Consider the following 15,297-nt stretch of genomic DNA (forward strand, 5'->3'; position numbering starts at 1 on the left):
TGAAACTTATCCTGTATGTTGCTCGGGGTCAACGCTGTTGCAATCCCGCCCATAGTAGCTGAAGTACCAGATGTCAACTTTGAGTGAAATAACGTGTTCCCATTCCAAACATCGAACATGTTGACTGACAGTGTAATGTAAAGGCTGTTTCCAGGTTGGTAGACAATTTATCACGTATTGACTAACACTTGATCCATGTACTTGTAGCTGGCACAGATTGTATCTTAACTTGTCATTTGCACATGGCACGGAGTCATCATTTTGATAAGAAATTATGACGTTACATATTCAAAAAAATATATTAAAAAAAATGTATCATCGATTTATTACATAAAACATGCCCACTTAAATTCGTTTAGTGGTTACTTCGTCTGGAAATCAATTCACAGATATATACTGCACTTCGTGGCATTCAATTTTACTAACCCACCCCTGGTAGAAGCTGTTGTGTATTATGAACTGAATCCAATAACCATGGTATTTTACCATTTTAATCTCGCACTCGTGCAGAGAATTCTCATTTAAGGACAGATGTTAGTATTTAGTCGTATGCATATATGTGAGCGTGTCCAATGCTGTCGATCAACTCATAGAGCCAGAAACCAAGATGTATCATCAAGATATTCAATTTGAATTCTGTTAAACGGTGTTGTTGAGAAATCGATGAACTTTTTACCCTTGTGCCTTTCTACCATCGTGTCCAGACACGTTCATGGATGTTAACTTAAAGCCATGATCCCCCGAGAAGATTTGTGACATTCCAACCATTATCCTATTCAGTTATAGTGACTGTACTCAGATTTTTTTATTATTGTTTGGGGATAATCGCTCAAGGAATTTCCATAGATGCCCGTATGCGTCAATACTATAAAATAATTTCAAGTGGTTTTATGGAAATGTCAGAATGAATAGGGAAAAGAATCACAAGGTACTTCAAATTGACGAAAAATAGCTAAAATATTATATTGAAGAGAAAATAAGTACAGGATTCATATCCATGTATTTAATTTGTTCATGTCTGTAGGCCTAGCAGAAATCCACAAACGATATTATTCAACTTGTAACATGTCCTTTGTGGATATGGTAGACATATTTTGAATTCATTATTGTGGAAAAGGGGCTTTTGATTCGACTTATGGCTAAAGTCCGGTTTGGAAATGTCACATGAGAAGAATATGAAAAGCTCATTTGAGGTCACCCGCTGTAATACTGCTCGATTATTGGCGTCAAACACAACTCACTCACTCACTATTTCCGGAGATGGTATCATGTTGTTCGATTTGCGTGTTTAGTAATGAATTACTGACTTGATAAGCTGCTGTTAAGGCGTCGGCCAATAAGCAGGTAACCTACATGTATATAATAAAGCATTTGGAAATGGTTAACAGTGAAAGCATCGCAGTGCGACGTAGGGTGACCAAATCTGCCAGGTCCACCCTTATAAGTGATCTTCCCGAATGGTCATACGATGTAGCAATTTTAGTTCAAACCGATCTAACTTGTGTCAAGAAGGTTGTATTAATTGATAACATCTACTTTATACACTAGCACCCTAGGTGAAACTAAGGTTCACATGAATAGTATTGATATAACCATCGTTATTCGTGTAAATTACTTACCTGTAAAAATATCAGTATTTTACAAATCGTTGATCCGAGGAACCAGGTCTGTAACACATCTGATATCAAGGTCGAAGGTAAACACACAAGAATGACCATGAAGTCCCCTAGAGCCAAATTCACTATAAACACATTGGTCACCGTCCTCATGCTGTGATTCTTCCATACTGCGTACACCACCAAGAAATTGCCAACAAGTCCCAATATGAACGTCAATATGAACACAATGATGATAGGCCATTCATAAGCTCTGGGGAACAAATGTTCTTTGATTGCGTCTAGATAGTCTTCTTCATTCAGGCAGTATTCATTCCAGCAGTTAGTTTTATTATCATCCGTGTCATTACCTGTCATATTTCCAGTCAGATAATCAACGGTTTCGTTCATTACATCCATGCTGAACCTAACACAGGTAACCCACGACTGTTAAAGTTCCGCCAACCTTCAAAAGATCCTCGTGTGTTACAAATCGCACTGCTAGATGACTTGTTTGCTTGTACACCTGTAATCCTACTCGCATCTATTTATACTCCTCAATACACCATACCTGTCATAAATGTTTAATTATGAAAACGGATTATTTATTAATTACAGATCTTCTGCAGGGTGTTACCACGTGTCCATATAACTAACAAATATACTTGGTAGAAACTGGAACCTTGTGTTTGAACTGGATACATAAGGTGCCACCGGGATCCCTGTTCATGCAGTAGGTCGGAACAAGACGATGGGTATTCAACGTATTAGTTGAACACAACGACGTGATTATCACAGTCAATTTGCAATGTGTAGAGGCAGAAAATTAGAGAATCATCCTTTACTTGCTAATGCCGGACTTGACGACTATAACATTGACGTATGTACTCAGGTGGGAGGTCTGTTTCCTTCTCATACAGTCGATCATATGCTGACACCATTTATCTGAAAAATCCAAGAAGATGAGATGAGATAATTACTTGTAAAACGATTTGCGTCAGATGCAAATGAATTTTCGGTTAAAGACCTGTCGAACAATAATCAGTCTTGTGGACACTGAACTGAGCATTGCTTACCAGGGTAATGAAGTGTCAGTGAAGATAATACCTTGTCGTTAGTCCACAAGACCCCAGGACACACGAGAGCGATCCGTTCAGATCATTTACAAACACTGTCGGGACCAAGTGGTAAATTATCTCTCTGAATGACTTATCCGTGAGTCCACAATGGAACTGTACATATAAGCTGTATTCAGTGTAGGTAACGCACGAAATTAATAACTCGGCAGGTCGATACATTATATCTATTTGGGTCAGTTAGCGAAATGGCTTGGACCCGAATAGGCTTTACTTGTTTAAGGTGATGATTGGCAGGTTCGCTTAGGAAAGTTCTTGAAGGCTGGTAATGATGACTATTTTCAGGCCGAAATGATAACCATCTTCGAGTCCCGTTAAACTTATCTAGCTGATAGCTGCTACGCTAATGGTGCTCACCCAGCGACTAACATTGTCACTGAAGATTATTTCAACGTTTCATTTAAATAAACCTAAACATGATGAATGTAAATTGTGGGGAATTACTGACAGAGAAATCTATACGTTGCCGTAAATGATAAGCGCGTAACATATACCTGTACCAAGAATCCCATGACGATTTCTTTATTCTGTTGTCAAAACCACACGGTAATTCGTTGACCAGCAATAAGTTTTCAAATTTTGATCGGAATAGTTCAGCTATTTTCGACAGAAAGTACCTGTTCTTTATCTCAACGGCTGATGAAATACAGACTTAAGCCACTTCAGAAATGGATGAGTAAATGGCACTTGTACATGACATGATGAAATTTCAGACTTCAATCTAAATTTCGTAACAACTTCATGCTCATCGTATTTCGCATTACCAGTTACATTGATCATCTATTAAGTGCTTAAGTTGTCCATTCCTGTCAATCATATGGTTATTTTCTCTACACAGACAAAGTACAAACACCAGAGCACTGTTCTGATGCAAATGATCACGAGTATTTTGGCTTTTGTTTCAGAATATGGAACTAATTTGCAGAAGTCGTTCGTGAACTATTTGCACTCATAGTTGTGTGTACGTTTTCGATGAATTGATGGATTGATCAGGTGTGAGGTTGTGAAGATATGAGGATGTGATGGTATCTGGTTGAGGTTGCTATTGGAGGTTGTAGAGGTATGAGCATGAAAGGATGTGAGGTACCCTGTCTTAGGATACGTGAGGGTGTAAAGGCATGATAAGTTTAGAATGCGATGGTGTGATGGTATCTGGTGTTAGGATGCTATGTGAATTTGTAAAGGTATTAAGGTTTAAGGATGCAATAATATAATAAGTCAAGGTGCGAGGATTCTACAGTGTGAGGGTGCGAACATGTAAATAGCGAGGAAGTGAATGTGTGAGGTTCAGTGGATGTGTGTGCGTGTGTGCTAAAGGCATTGTGTGTGGATATGAATATGTTAGGATGGGAAATGGGTAATGCTAAGAGAATTTAAACATGAGAGGTTTGTATAGTCTCCTGAGACGTTTCGCTATATGCTCTGTTATAACTGTATGTAGCGATAAATTGAGAATCATAATTGTGTGGATTAAACTGTATTGATTCTGCTTGTCCATTTTATTTTGACTTATGTTGAATAAACAGAGGTTTTATAATGAATAACATGCATGTTTGCCTGAGTTTGCATAAGCTAGTGAAATTCTTTTCTCACAAGATTTCAAAGAGCGTCATACGAAACTTGCTCAAAAGTTGTTTGATCAGGGTTTCAACATTTAAGGCCTCAGCAACTTCTTTAAACTTTCCAAAAGTGTCTTGGTAGACATGTGAAGGACAAAGCTTAATTTGACGCATCAGTAACAAACATGATATCCGATGCAATGCTCTGTTCTGACATGTTCCATATGTTCCCATATTTTTTAAGATGAACAATTGACTTGCCTTCGTTTGCATGTACTTGTGACAGGTGCCACCAGTCGGGGAGGATACGCTCACTTGGAGACTTGGTATCATCACTGACAGCGATTCATAAACACATGCTTATGATAGAGTCGGAATCGTGCACAAAATATGTATTGTGATTATGGTAGCTTGTTTGTCGCCTTATACTTATGCTTGAAGAATGTTTCCTTCTTTAGGTCCAAACGGCATTGCTATTGTTGATTTGTGTGTTCTGTGGATTTTGCCTTCTAACTACAGAATAGGATTCAGTGAGAAGGTCACACCACATGCATGGAGTGAATGTTTCAATAATTACAAAATATGTCATGCCACAGTATGGTGAGACATCATCTGATAGGTTTCGACTCCCAGAGCTTAAACATAAAGCGTTGTTCTTAAACATGAATATTTTAAAACATTTTAACCAAACTTCTGACAGGAACAAATCCCTGTTTGTTGTTTCACGTATTATCAAGGTTAAGCCTTCAAGACCATCTGGGTTCTGAAAAATCTTTGAAAGATTTTGTAAATGCGTTTTCGTTCATAATAAAATATAACATCTGTGTCCTGTTATGGCTCTAACAATTCTGCTAATGTTTAAGGATCATCTCTTCAACCGAAGAAATCGAAGTTTATGGACTGACAAGGACAGACGGACAACACATGATACGATGCGATCAATTGGCCCGGTGAGCTACACAGTGATGAGAAAAACAAGGAAATAGGCTTAAGAGATGTATTGAAGATAGAAGAAACGCGCTTACAAATAAGCCGGTCCTCTTTCGTTTGACCTTTCTACTGGGCGTATCACAAATTCTAAGGATAAAAACCTTGTAATTCAACTTCTTCGAAGATGCTAATTTTTCGAAATGATTGAATTGGTGTAATTAGCTGGCACGTGAACACAGCATGGTGAAACTTCAAATCTAATCTAAACCTTGAGACGACATCCCAGCCACCATGTTTCAGGGTAGAGGGTCTATATCGAATTATAAAGTGTCCAGCTTGCCGCCTCGATTTGTATAAATGCCCTGCATCTTTAAATAAGATTACTCCCCAACTCACGCAAAGCTATGGCTTTTTCATATGGAAGCGAATTTTGACTAACGCAATTGTAGGACCTTTACTAAACGCAAAATCCTTGAGAGAAATAGTTACTGGGACTTCGTCCAAGTGCTTGCCCGTCCACGTGGCCAATTAGGAATAGCACTTGATTAACGGCGATCAGTATAATTTGACTTCCGTTGCAACAGGCACATTTTGATTGGAAAATACATTCGTCAAACCTTTTTGAAGGAAGCTGTGGAGAAGTGCGGATTGAATCTTTTTTGTGGTTCTCTCATGTTTCATGTTGGCTTTGTAGATAAACTTGACCACGATTTTCGCGCCACAAAGGATTAACAAAAGGATCTCAGGGGTAATATCGCAATAGATATCGATTGTATTGGCCGCGAAAGAAGATCTAATCATTATATCATAAAGAGTCAGCCTTTGAATGATTCAATCATTGATTCTACAGCAAGACATTCACGATTCTTATAATGTTACCGACCATAGGACGTGAACAGATGCCCTTACTTGATTTTCGTAAGGAAAAGGACTACGTTTCATTGAAATAGTTCAGTTACGGCTGTGGTTAGCATGACGGGACATTGGTACATCTATATCAAGCAACTAAAAAAATTCATCATGTGTGTTGATGTTTTGTGATCTAGTATATATTGTGAATGCATCAATAGAGGATGACCTTTGATGCACTTAACGTACATCGTGATTCTATACTGTGTGGCTGATGCCATGTTGATGCCACACTTCTTACTGATCGATGCTGATCGATCTGGATATATCATCATGCCATTTTGTTATAGAAAATATTTATAGATGCATCATGCTGAGAATCGCGGATAGGTGGCAACTCACATACGCTAAGAATCAAAGGGCACATTTGTTAACAGGACAAAGTAGAATAATTGACATGACATGACATGACATGACATGACATAACATAATATGGCATGAGATAGAAGAATGTAATTCCAATACGATATCGATTCAACACATATCCCTTTAAATGCATATACATGCTAATATGTGACAGTGATAAACTATATGCAATAAGTAATTACCACCGTTAGAAATGACAGCTTGAACCGTTCTAAGAAAATACCGACAAATTAAACTGTTTCTATCGGCCGCGTTTGCTGGCCATTGAAATATGAGTGAAACTATTATATTAATCTTTCCTTAAGTAATATGTCTCTGATCATCAAAAATACTATATACAGACATAAAATGAATATAAAATCAATGTATATCTTGTACACTGTCTTACTTCAATTTGCGTGTTACCAGTGATGACAAAACTCCCCCGAAAATATGACACCTCATTTGATGTAGTGCACAGGTAATAGCTTTTTCTCCTAATGCTCGCAAAAGAGCTCGCACAAATTGCTGAAACACTTTTTCTACAGCCCTTTCTTGGCTCCGAGTGAGATCGCATTTCCTACCAAAGACACGGTAAATTGTATGTTGAACACAAACATGTCGGGGCACAGAGATGCAGAGTCGGCAAAATGATGAAGTCTGGTACCTCGATCAATGATGGGAAAACAATGGAAACTGCAGACAAATTGCTAGCATTTAGTCGTCAAATCCTTCGATAGCACAGTGTTTAAGATCCATCTGGATGAAGATATAGTCTACTGAATGGTAAATAGAGATTATTAGCTGAGTGTGTCTGAGCTTCTAATTTACGATGCGTAAACACACGGGTATTATACTGTCATTCATAACTTAATGATATATTTTCATTCACTTAAGCATCTCCATCACATATTAACAACATATTAATATAACACCTCAGCTAAGCGGCCTTTATATTGTGTAGTGACAAATTATTAGCAACCATGTTTCTTTATTGCATCATTTGTGTTAATTCAATCCTTGAACTCTTAATATAGTCCAAACAAGTCAATTAAGTCTAAATAATGACGGAATGTATTTAACATTTGAATTAACAAATGATCCTGGCATTAATACTTGAAATTTAAACTCTAGAATTAGTTTATTCTCATGAGTCAAATTCTGAACTTCGGTAGCTGTAGGGTATGTACATGTACGCCATTGGGTCCACTGTGGAACGTTTGATGGATGCTTTGGTTTTATTAAAAGCATGGCTGTTATGGATCCTGTATGACCGCACTAATGTTCAAATGAAGACAGTAAATTACCGAGTAAAGGTCAAAACTAATTGGTTTGGTACCTGGCGTTCAACGGTTCAAATTGTCTTGCTCTATCGAATTTGCAGTTTCTCTGTTGACTTTGGACTTTGGGATAGCATAAAGTGCCATGCCATACAAAATAATGATGGTTATTTAATATTTTGCGGAGTAAAAAAATCGCAACATTTCGTGTAGGCAGACACAGGTGGTCTATTGGCCTCATATGGACTTAATCGCCGGGTATTTATATTATCATAATTCACTTCCTGCCTTGCCATCTCTTCCTCGTCAGATAATTGACAAGAGTCGGCAGCGGGTCCGACAAGCCAAGAGATACAGCCATGTTTATTCTGGCATCCGTTCCAGATTTTGGCCTGGAGTATACGCTTTTGATGTAACTTACATTATTGCTGCATTTTAGCAGTAGTTGTGCAAATGGATACCAAGATTTAACAAGGGAAATGAAACCAACCACAAAATAAGCAAATTGGTATAATTGAATTTCAAGATATGAGGAATTGCTTTGAGAAAAGTGAAATTAAGTTTTTATGTCATGAGTGTCGAGAACATATGTGGCCACACATGTCGATGGATTGGCATGCGTCGTGTATACACGTACCCCCACACAAATTGCAAGGGTGTGCTTAATTGGTATGACATCATGTTGCACAGAGGTCACAAGTAGATTATAGCGCCAGTCTGTACTATGTTTCGTCCCTTACCCGCGACAAGAGAAGCTTTGAATTAGCCCGATTATAACCTTTTGATTGTCAGCACTATATTGTCATGGGTTTGACTAAAGAGCTAACATCCAGGGCCTGTGTCCCTCTGGGCTTCCCCCTAACTAAGCTTGTACTCAGTGATGAACTAGTAACTGGATCGTGTCCACCGCGATGTTCATGTACAGGTAGAGATGTTTAGACTGATTCCCACTAGTGCTCGTATTGAACATAATTGAGAAACTTCAATTCATGTGTTTTTGATTACCCTAGCCTATTTTAGTAGAGTATAACAATCAACCACATGCCAATGTTTGTACTTTACCAAACACTATAGATACTAACCATACGCCTGCTAAATCCGCGTCGATAGCTCAGCTGAACTCTCACCAATACAATATGATGCACCAACATCTCAGTCGTTACCGAAGTGTTACATGGATTTTCAGGTTGTGTTTTTTATTAAACGCATTAAGTTATCATCAGGAGAGCTCAGCTACCTGCAATTACAGTTTCCAATAATAAAGGATTTTCAACTGTCGACTTTACCGGCATATTGGGAAAATAAATGTGCTTCTTGTAGATATTTAAGCCGATAAAAAGCTTGTGTTGCCACAATTAATTATAAAGGAGATATATTACAAAATTGCACGCAAGAGGTTTACGCCGATGTCAGTAATACTACAACTATGGCGGCACGCATTCATCGCATCTGGACTAGTCTGTAAAAGCATGGGCCACTTGCAAAAACAGCGATACATTTGGCACAGCCATAGTTGTTATGTTACTAATATCTTAACAATATCAGTTATCATGACTCACTAGATGAAGGTTTTATATTAACCCTTCATGACACCATTCATTCATTCAGCTCAGTGAACATTTTGGTCGTCTCATTCAGCGCTTCCTGTAACTTTTCTATAATTGTGTAATACATGGCTGTAGACAGAATTGATCAAGATACTCGCACTTTATGACTTCATCATTACAATATTCAATCAACAATGCTTTTTTTTTTTAAATCCATATGGGATGCCGTGAGACTCTGACGAACTATTACACTCCAGCGTTAACGTTGTGTCATGCAAAAGATTCAATTTATCAAATTTCAGATCGACATAAGATTCAGTACAAACATCAGGAGATTAGTTGAGCCAACAATGGAATTTAAATAGAGTTCAGCGAAGGTTACAGTGAGACATATGGTTACAAATATGTTTTCTGACATTTGCTGAGGTTTGTATTACGAAGTAATCAGCCAATTTATGCATAGCAACAGTCCAGAAAATGATTTTGACATATTTGCGTGAAGAGTAACTCCAGTTAGAAATTACATCACACGCTTGATCATGTTTCATCTGTTTGGAATTTCTTTGAGTCTATTTTACTGCGTATCAAGTATCTTCCAATTCAATATTTGACAAACCTGTAATCCATTCTCGCATCCGATAGCCTTATCGTTTAACGTGAAGGTATCAGAAATGGCATGCATTGAACCCATTCATAATTGACACACGACTATGTGTGTATTCATTGGCTTTTTAAAACCAGGGTTTTCAAAATTCGTATTACAAAATGCACAACATTATGGTGCAGAAACAATATGGACTAGCAACCAAGGCCCATACACACTGTATTTGATACTTAATGAACTATTTGAGAAAATGACGCACCTCAAACATGTAGTTGCTATCTTAATGCCTTAAAACGTTAGTGTACATTAATGCATATCTGCATACACACTGTATTTATGTGTAGGGAGCATATGATTTGAAACATATTTATCAAAAGAACATATCTAAAAACGAGCAGGTACCGTACTATGCCCTAGATAAAAACGAGTACCGGGGATATCAGCCTGTACTTCAAGATTGTTTTATCACTTTCTGAAGCAAACGTATTGCTATTGTTGATTGTCACATTTGGAATGTGTGTATTTACATCATCTGAACGACGACATATACATGACGTTTGGTTCGACAATCGCGAACAACAGATGCTCGTTGTAATTATGAAAATATTTATGAGTTACAGTCATTATCTGTCATCTTTGATTGTTTGTTTGTGGTTCAGTGTCGCAATCAGCAATATTACAGTTATATGACAGCGGTCTGTTAATAATCGAAGGTCGACAAGACAATCCAGTGATTAACATGATGACCATCGATCTACGCAACTGGGATCGATGAAATGCATTAACCAAGTCAGCGAACCTGACCACCCGATCCCGTTAGTCGCCTCTTACGACAAGCATGAGTTGATGGTTGCATATTCCCACCCTATGCCGTTAGCACTCTTACGACAAGCATTGGTTGCTGAAGACCAACTCTAACCCGGATCTCCACCGGTTATCTACGATGTAATGACATTGTAGGTATATATTCAAATTTATAGAATGAATTAACAGATATAATTACAGAATGTTAATGTGCCATGGAATATATAATTATTGGTTGCGACTACCAGGCCAGCTGCGGAGCTAATTATTGCGCTTGATGAAGATTGTAATGGTTTACGAAATAGTTCCTGCACTCATCAAATATATGCAAATACAATCAAGTTATAAGTTTAGCATTCAGGACACATTCACCCTGATTTACTGGTTTAGATATTGGCGTTATGCCATTGCAATCGAGTAAATTAATAGTACAGCAAACACGTTTCGTCATATACGCCTATCCACTACCAAGATACTTACAAGTTTTTACCAAATATATGATCCAGAACAATTATCACTGCACGTAAAATCCAGTTAGTGAATACACATTTCTCCAATAAACACCAAAACAATTGGGCACCCTAGACTCCAGGCGAGAAAACCTTGGTTGCATTTGCCACAGTTCAAGATGCAGGGACGTAAATGTCGATGCTGCTTTCATGCCAGCGATTCTGTACAGATTGTGTGCACATGTATGTGTTCTATTTAGGACGAAAACAAAACATACACGCACGTTCTCAGCATGCATACCGCGTTGTCATCAATGAAAATAACAGCCCCAGAACTAGTCAATGTAAGCTTGCACGCTTGTATCTACCTTGACATTTGCTAATGACTTTTGAGGTAAAGCTATTTAATTTTATTAGTCCTGAAATGTATCCAACATTGTTCCGCTAATTACGTGCTAAGATCGGCATATAAGTATGTTCTGTTTATAAGTGGTATATAGTATAATTTGACTTCCATCGACTCAAACTGAAATAATGATGGGGAAGATGCTATCTGAATACTAAATAATACTGGGTCTTTTGCAATTAGACATGCACGCATATTATTTACATATGTAATCCCAAAGGCAACGATCCAAATTCGTCCCTTATGAAAAGTTAGCTTGTTGTGAAGTGTTGTTGTAACATGCCAAATGATACATAATGTGTGCGAATGATCCATGTCCATGATAAGCCAAACATAGACAATCCCATCCAGATAACTGAACGAAGGAAACTTTGACAGAGGAGGTAATTTCATCGCCAACATAATAAACTCTAACGACCTTATCTGGCTCGGGATCCCGTGGAGAACATGAAACCGTTTTTTAGTTCTTCATGGATATAAATCGTGACGATTTGACGCTGTGCTAGATAAAGAGTCTCAGGTCGACAAAAGTAAGATTTGTAAATGTCATTATGTCAAGCAGGCACCTCACAGATAGAATGTTATGTACAGAGAGTAATGAAATGTAAAGAAATGAATAATGGCGCCTTTAGAGAGCCACGGCGGTTTCATGTTCGAGGAAGCTTCAGACAACATGATTGTTTATTCTTCTTCTTAAGCAGAAATGCAAGGTGACAAACATGCATTTTCAGTCAAGCGTACAGAAGGTATGGCCACTTGAGAAAATATGAATTAAAGGGGCATAACTTCCACCATACTTTCATTTCCTTCAGTATATATGCAAGAAGAATGGTTAACTCGCCTTGCTACAAGAGGTTTGTTGACCATCTGTGGAGACCAACGTTGGCCGATACACACGACCACGAACTGGCTTGTGCAGCATGCGTGTGCTATGTCTTCGGAATTCAATATAATTATACTATATACAGGTGAATACATTCGTCTTATTAAGCGGAATTACAAGGTGACAAACATGCATTTTTCAGTCAAGCGTACAGTAGGTGTGGCCACTCAAAAAATATAGGTTAAAGGGACATAAAATCTACACATCTCCCATTTCCTTCAGCACACATGCAAGAAGAATGGTTACCTCGCCTTGCTACAAGAGGTTTGTTGACCATGTGTGGGGCCAAGGTTGGACCGATACACGCGGCCACGAACTAGCTTGTGCAGCACGTGTGTGCAATGTGATCGAAATTCAATATAATTGTAATATTTAAAGGAAAAGACAGTAAATACATCGAAAATTAGACATAAATGTTTTCTCAATTTATTACGTCATTTCTATAATGGGTACATTTAATTCGACATGTTTTCCTCGAACTGTTTCCTGCCGAAGACATGTACATATCGTTACGACTGAAAACACTTGAGATTTAAGACTTCACTGAAAAGGAAACTTCTCTTGAATAAGTTATTTAAAAAATTATGTGTGTTTTTCATAACGTCATCATCAAGACAAAAGAAACACCAACATGGCAACTTAACGTAAAATATTCAAGGTAAAACACAACGATAAAGCTGATAAAAGCGGTAATATCATTTTTGTTATCTGCACATAACGTAACTCTTCGGTATGATACGATCAGTTTTGAAACACGAGCTACATAGGAAGGAGTACTGACATCGTGTGCAAGTCTCAAGAACCAAAGTTTATTTGCGTTTAGGGATATCCTTGCCATCTGGTTCAGTTCATTGTCAGATACAGTCATAGACAGTAAACGTGATATTACTGATAACCACAGCATGCACGAATAAGTTTAAACCTGCTTCAACTGATAAGTTCTAAACCAAGTACGACTATGTATAGGACACACACCAGAAAACAGGTTGAAGAATCGATTGCAGCAGTAATGCCAATTGTTGACTGACAAGCACGCAGTCATGTCCTCCGGCAGAGTGTGAGAGTCTCACATGCCTCGCCACCACCAGCTAGAGAGGCGTGCGCGGAAGCCATCTCTCAGGCGTAGTTTGGAGAAGACTTCTAGTTGTGGATACGTACACTGCAATGGTCGTATTATCGTAACTCGCACCTGACCTGTATTATATCTGCGTCACTGATTATGAGAAATAATGAAGTCGGGGCCTGCTTTCAAATTTATATCCTTGATGTGGTTTTGCTAGATAACACGTCTGGGTGCGAGTCATGTGTTGAATGGGCCTCGGGAAATGCACACAAAAGCACGTTGGACATACATACACAAGCTAGACAGCATACAGTCATGACAAATGTTCAAACGAATATATTTATGCATCCATATTATGTGGAATTCTTAGCAGAGTTGGCTTGATACTCTTGGTTCGTAATATGATCTGTTTGACGATACTTCTCTGGAGATACGATGTGGCTGATGATACTCACCTTACGATACCATAATTATCCATTACAATGTTTACTTTGTCATTGCATAATTAAGTAGCACGATACTTACTTCAGGATAAAATACATGTATCTATGATGACACCAGGACATACTAGTATTTCAAGACAGTTCCCAATCATGAATGTATCTCGGGTACCCAGTTGTTTCAGTTTCATATTTCATCTTGTATGTATATGATACTAGGTATGAATAATATTTATCACCCAATATACGGTTGAACAGGAGATGAAATTGCATCACAATGTTTTGCAGACCATTGTCACGTTATCAGTAATCATGCTGTCACAATAAATTGACATCGCAAATTTCTGCCACTGACGCTGATAATCTGTCGTTTTTACACTCAAGACACTGGTTGTTATGTAACGTTTACAATGCGTAAATTCGACAGAATGATTTTGGATGATGCACAGATCCCACCTCCGTGTTTATGACATCAAATGTATCGAGTCGTGTTGATACATTTGATATCCGGGTCAGAACGTGTTGCTTATGTAATGCACAGTAACTAAGCAATACATAGGTACAATGACAGCTGCACGCCCTAATGGGGACATAATAATACCAAACTGTCACCAAATGACAAATGAGACACATCTCCCGTATGTTAGCCAGATGCCACTGTTCAAGTTACCAATGACTGTTCTTGTTCACTTGTGTATTTGTGCAAGAGCAAGGCGTTTGACTCTTTCGGCTTCTGTGCAAGAGTTTTTGACAGTTCTGTAAGACAATTATAACCCCAGGGTAGCCTTTGTGTGTAAGTTGATATAGGGGCGCTAGAAAGTAGAAAATTCAGCTGTTACCACTGCAAGCAAAACATGCCGAGAAACCTATGGCGCATCAGTCAGTACACAAGATTTGGGGATGAAGCGGTGAAAGAAAGGACTCATTATGCCTATGTGTATTGAGTAGCTCTGTTGCGTGTTAACGCGATCCAATCTTTCTTCATTATGTTTATGGGTTTCTGTGAAAGCTGCCTCTCACACTCATCAACAGTAAATTTCATGGCAATTGCCTGCATAAAAATAAGCATTTTCCACATGTCTTTTCAACGGGGTATAATTTAAACATACATGTAATACTCTGGTAATAGATTTACCACTGTGCACGAAATGAGCATGTAAGTAGAAATACATTCTTGGTAAATTTACTGTCGGTTACAGTTGTTTCCATTGCATGTTTCCTGCATCTGGGTGCATGGGCACGTCAAGTGGGAGAAGGTGTGTGCATATATCTACATAAACGTAGTATCCTTAAGCTATTGCCTGTATCAGCTGGGTAAAAGGGTAAGGAAAATATGCCATCTATCTA

At 38.2% G+C, this 15,297-nt stretch overlaps 1 protein-coding gene across 4 annotated transcripts in view; it reads right to left on the reverse strand.

The window, feature by feature from the left end:
* Positions 1-15,297, reverse strand: part of LOC139479774 (orexin receptor type 2-like) — an 86,697-nt gene that overhangs the window by 46,008 nt on the left and 25,392 nt on the right. For 3 of the 4 annotated variants that reach the window (XM_071262644.1, XM_071262642.1, XM_071262645.1), the window contains exon 2: positions 1,620-2,540. In XM_071262644.1, the coding sequence (XP_071118745.1) occupies positions 1,620-2,015 (396 nt within the window). In that variant the 5' untranslated portion in view covers positions 2,016-2,540. Of the gene's footprint in view, positions 1-1,619; positions 2,541-11,189; positions 11,366-15,297 lie in introns of those variants that run through there. The other variant, XM_071262643.1, reaches the window with a different exon arrangement.

Source organism: Haliotis cracherodii, unplaced genomic scaffold (assembly GCF_022045235.1).
Source record: "Haliotis cracherodii isolate W230 unplaced genomic scaffold, xgHalCrac1.p SCAF_4, whole genome shotgun sequence".
NCBI lineage: Eukaryota > Metazoa > Mollusca > Gastropoda > Lepetellida > Haliotidae > Haliotis > Haliotis cracherodii.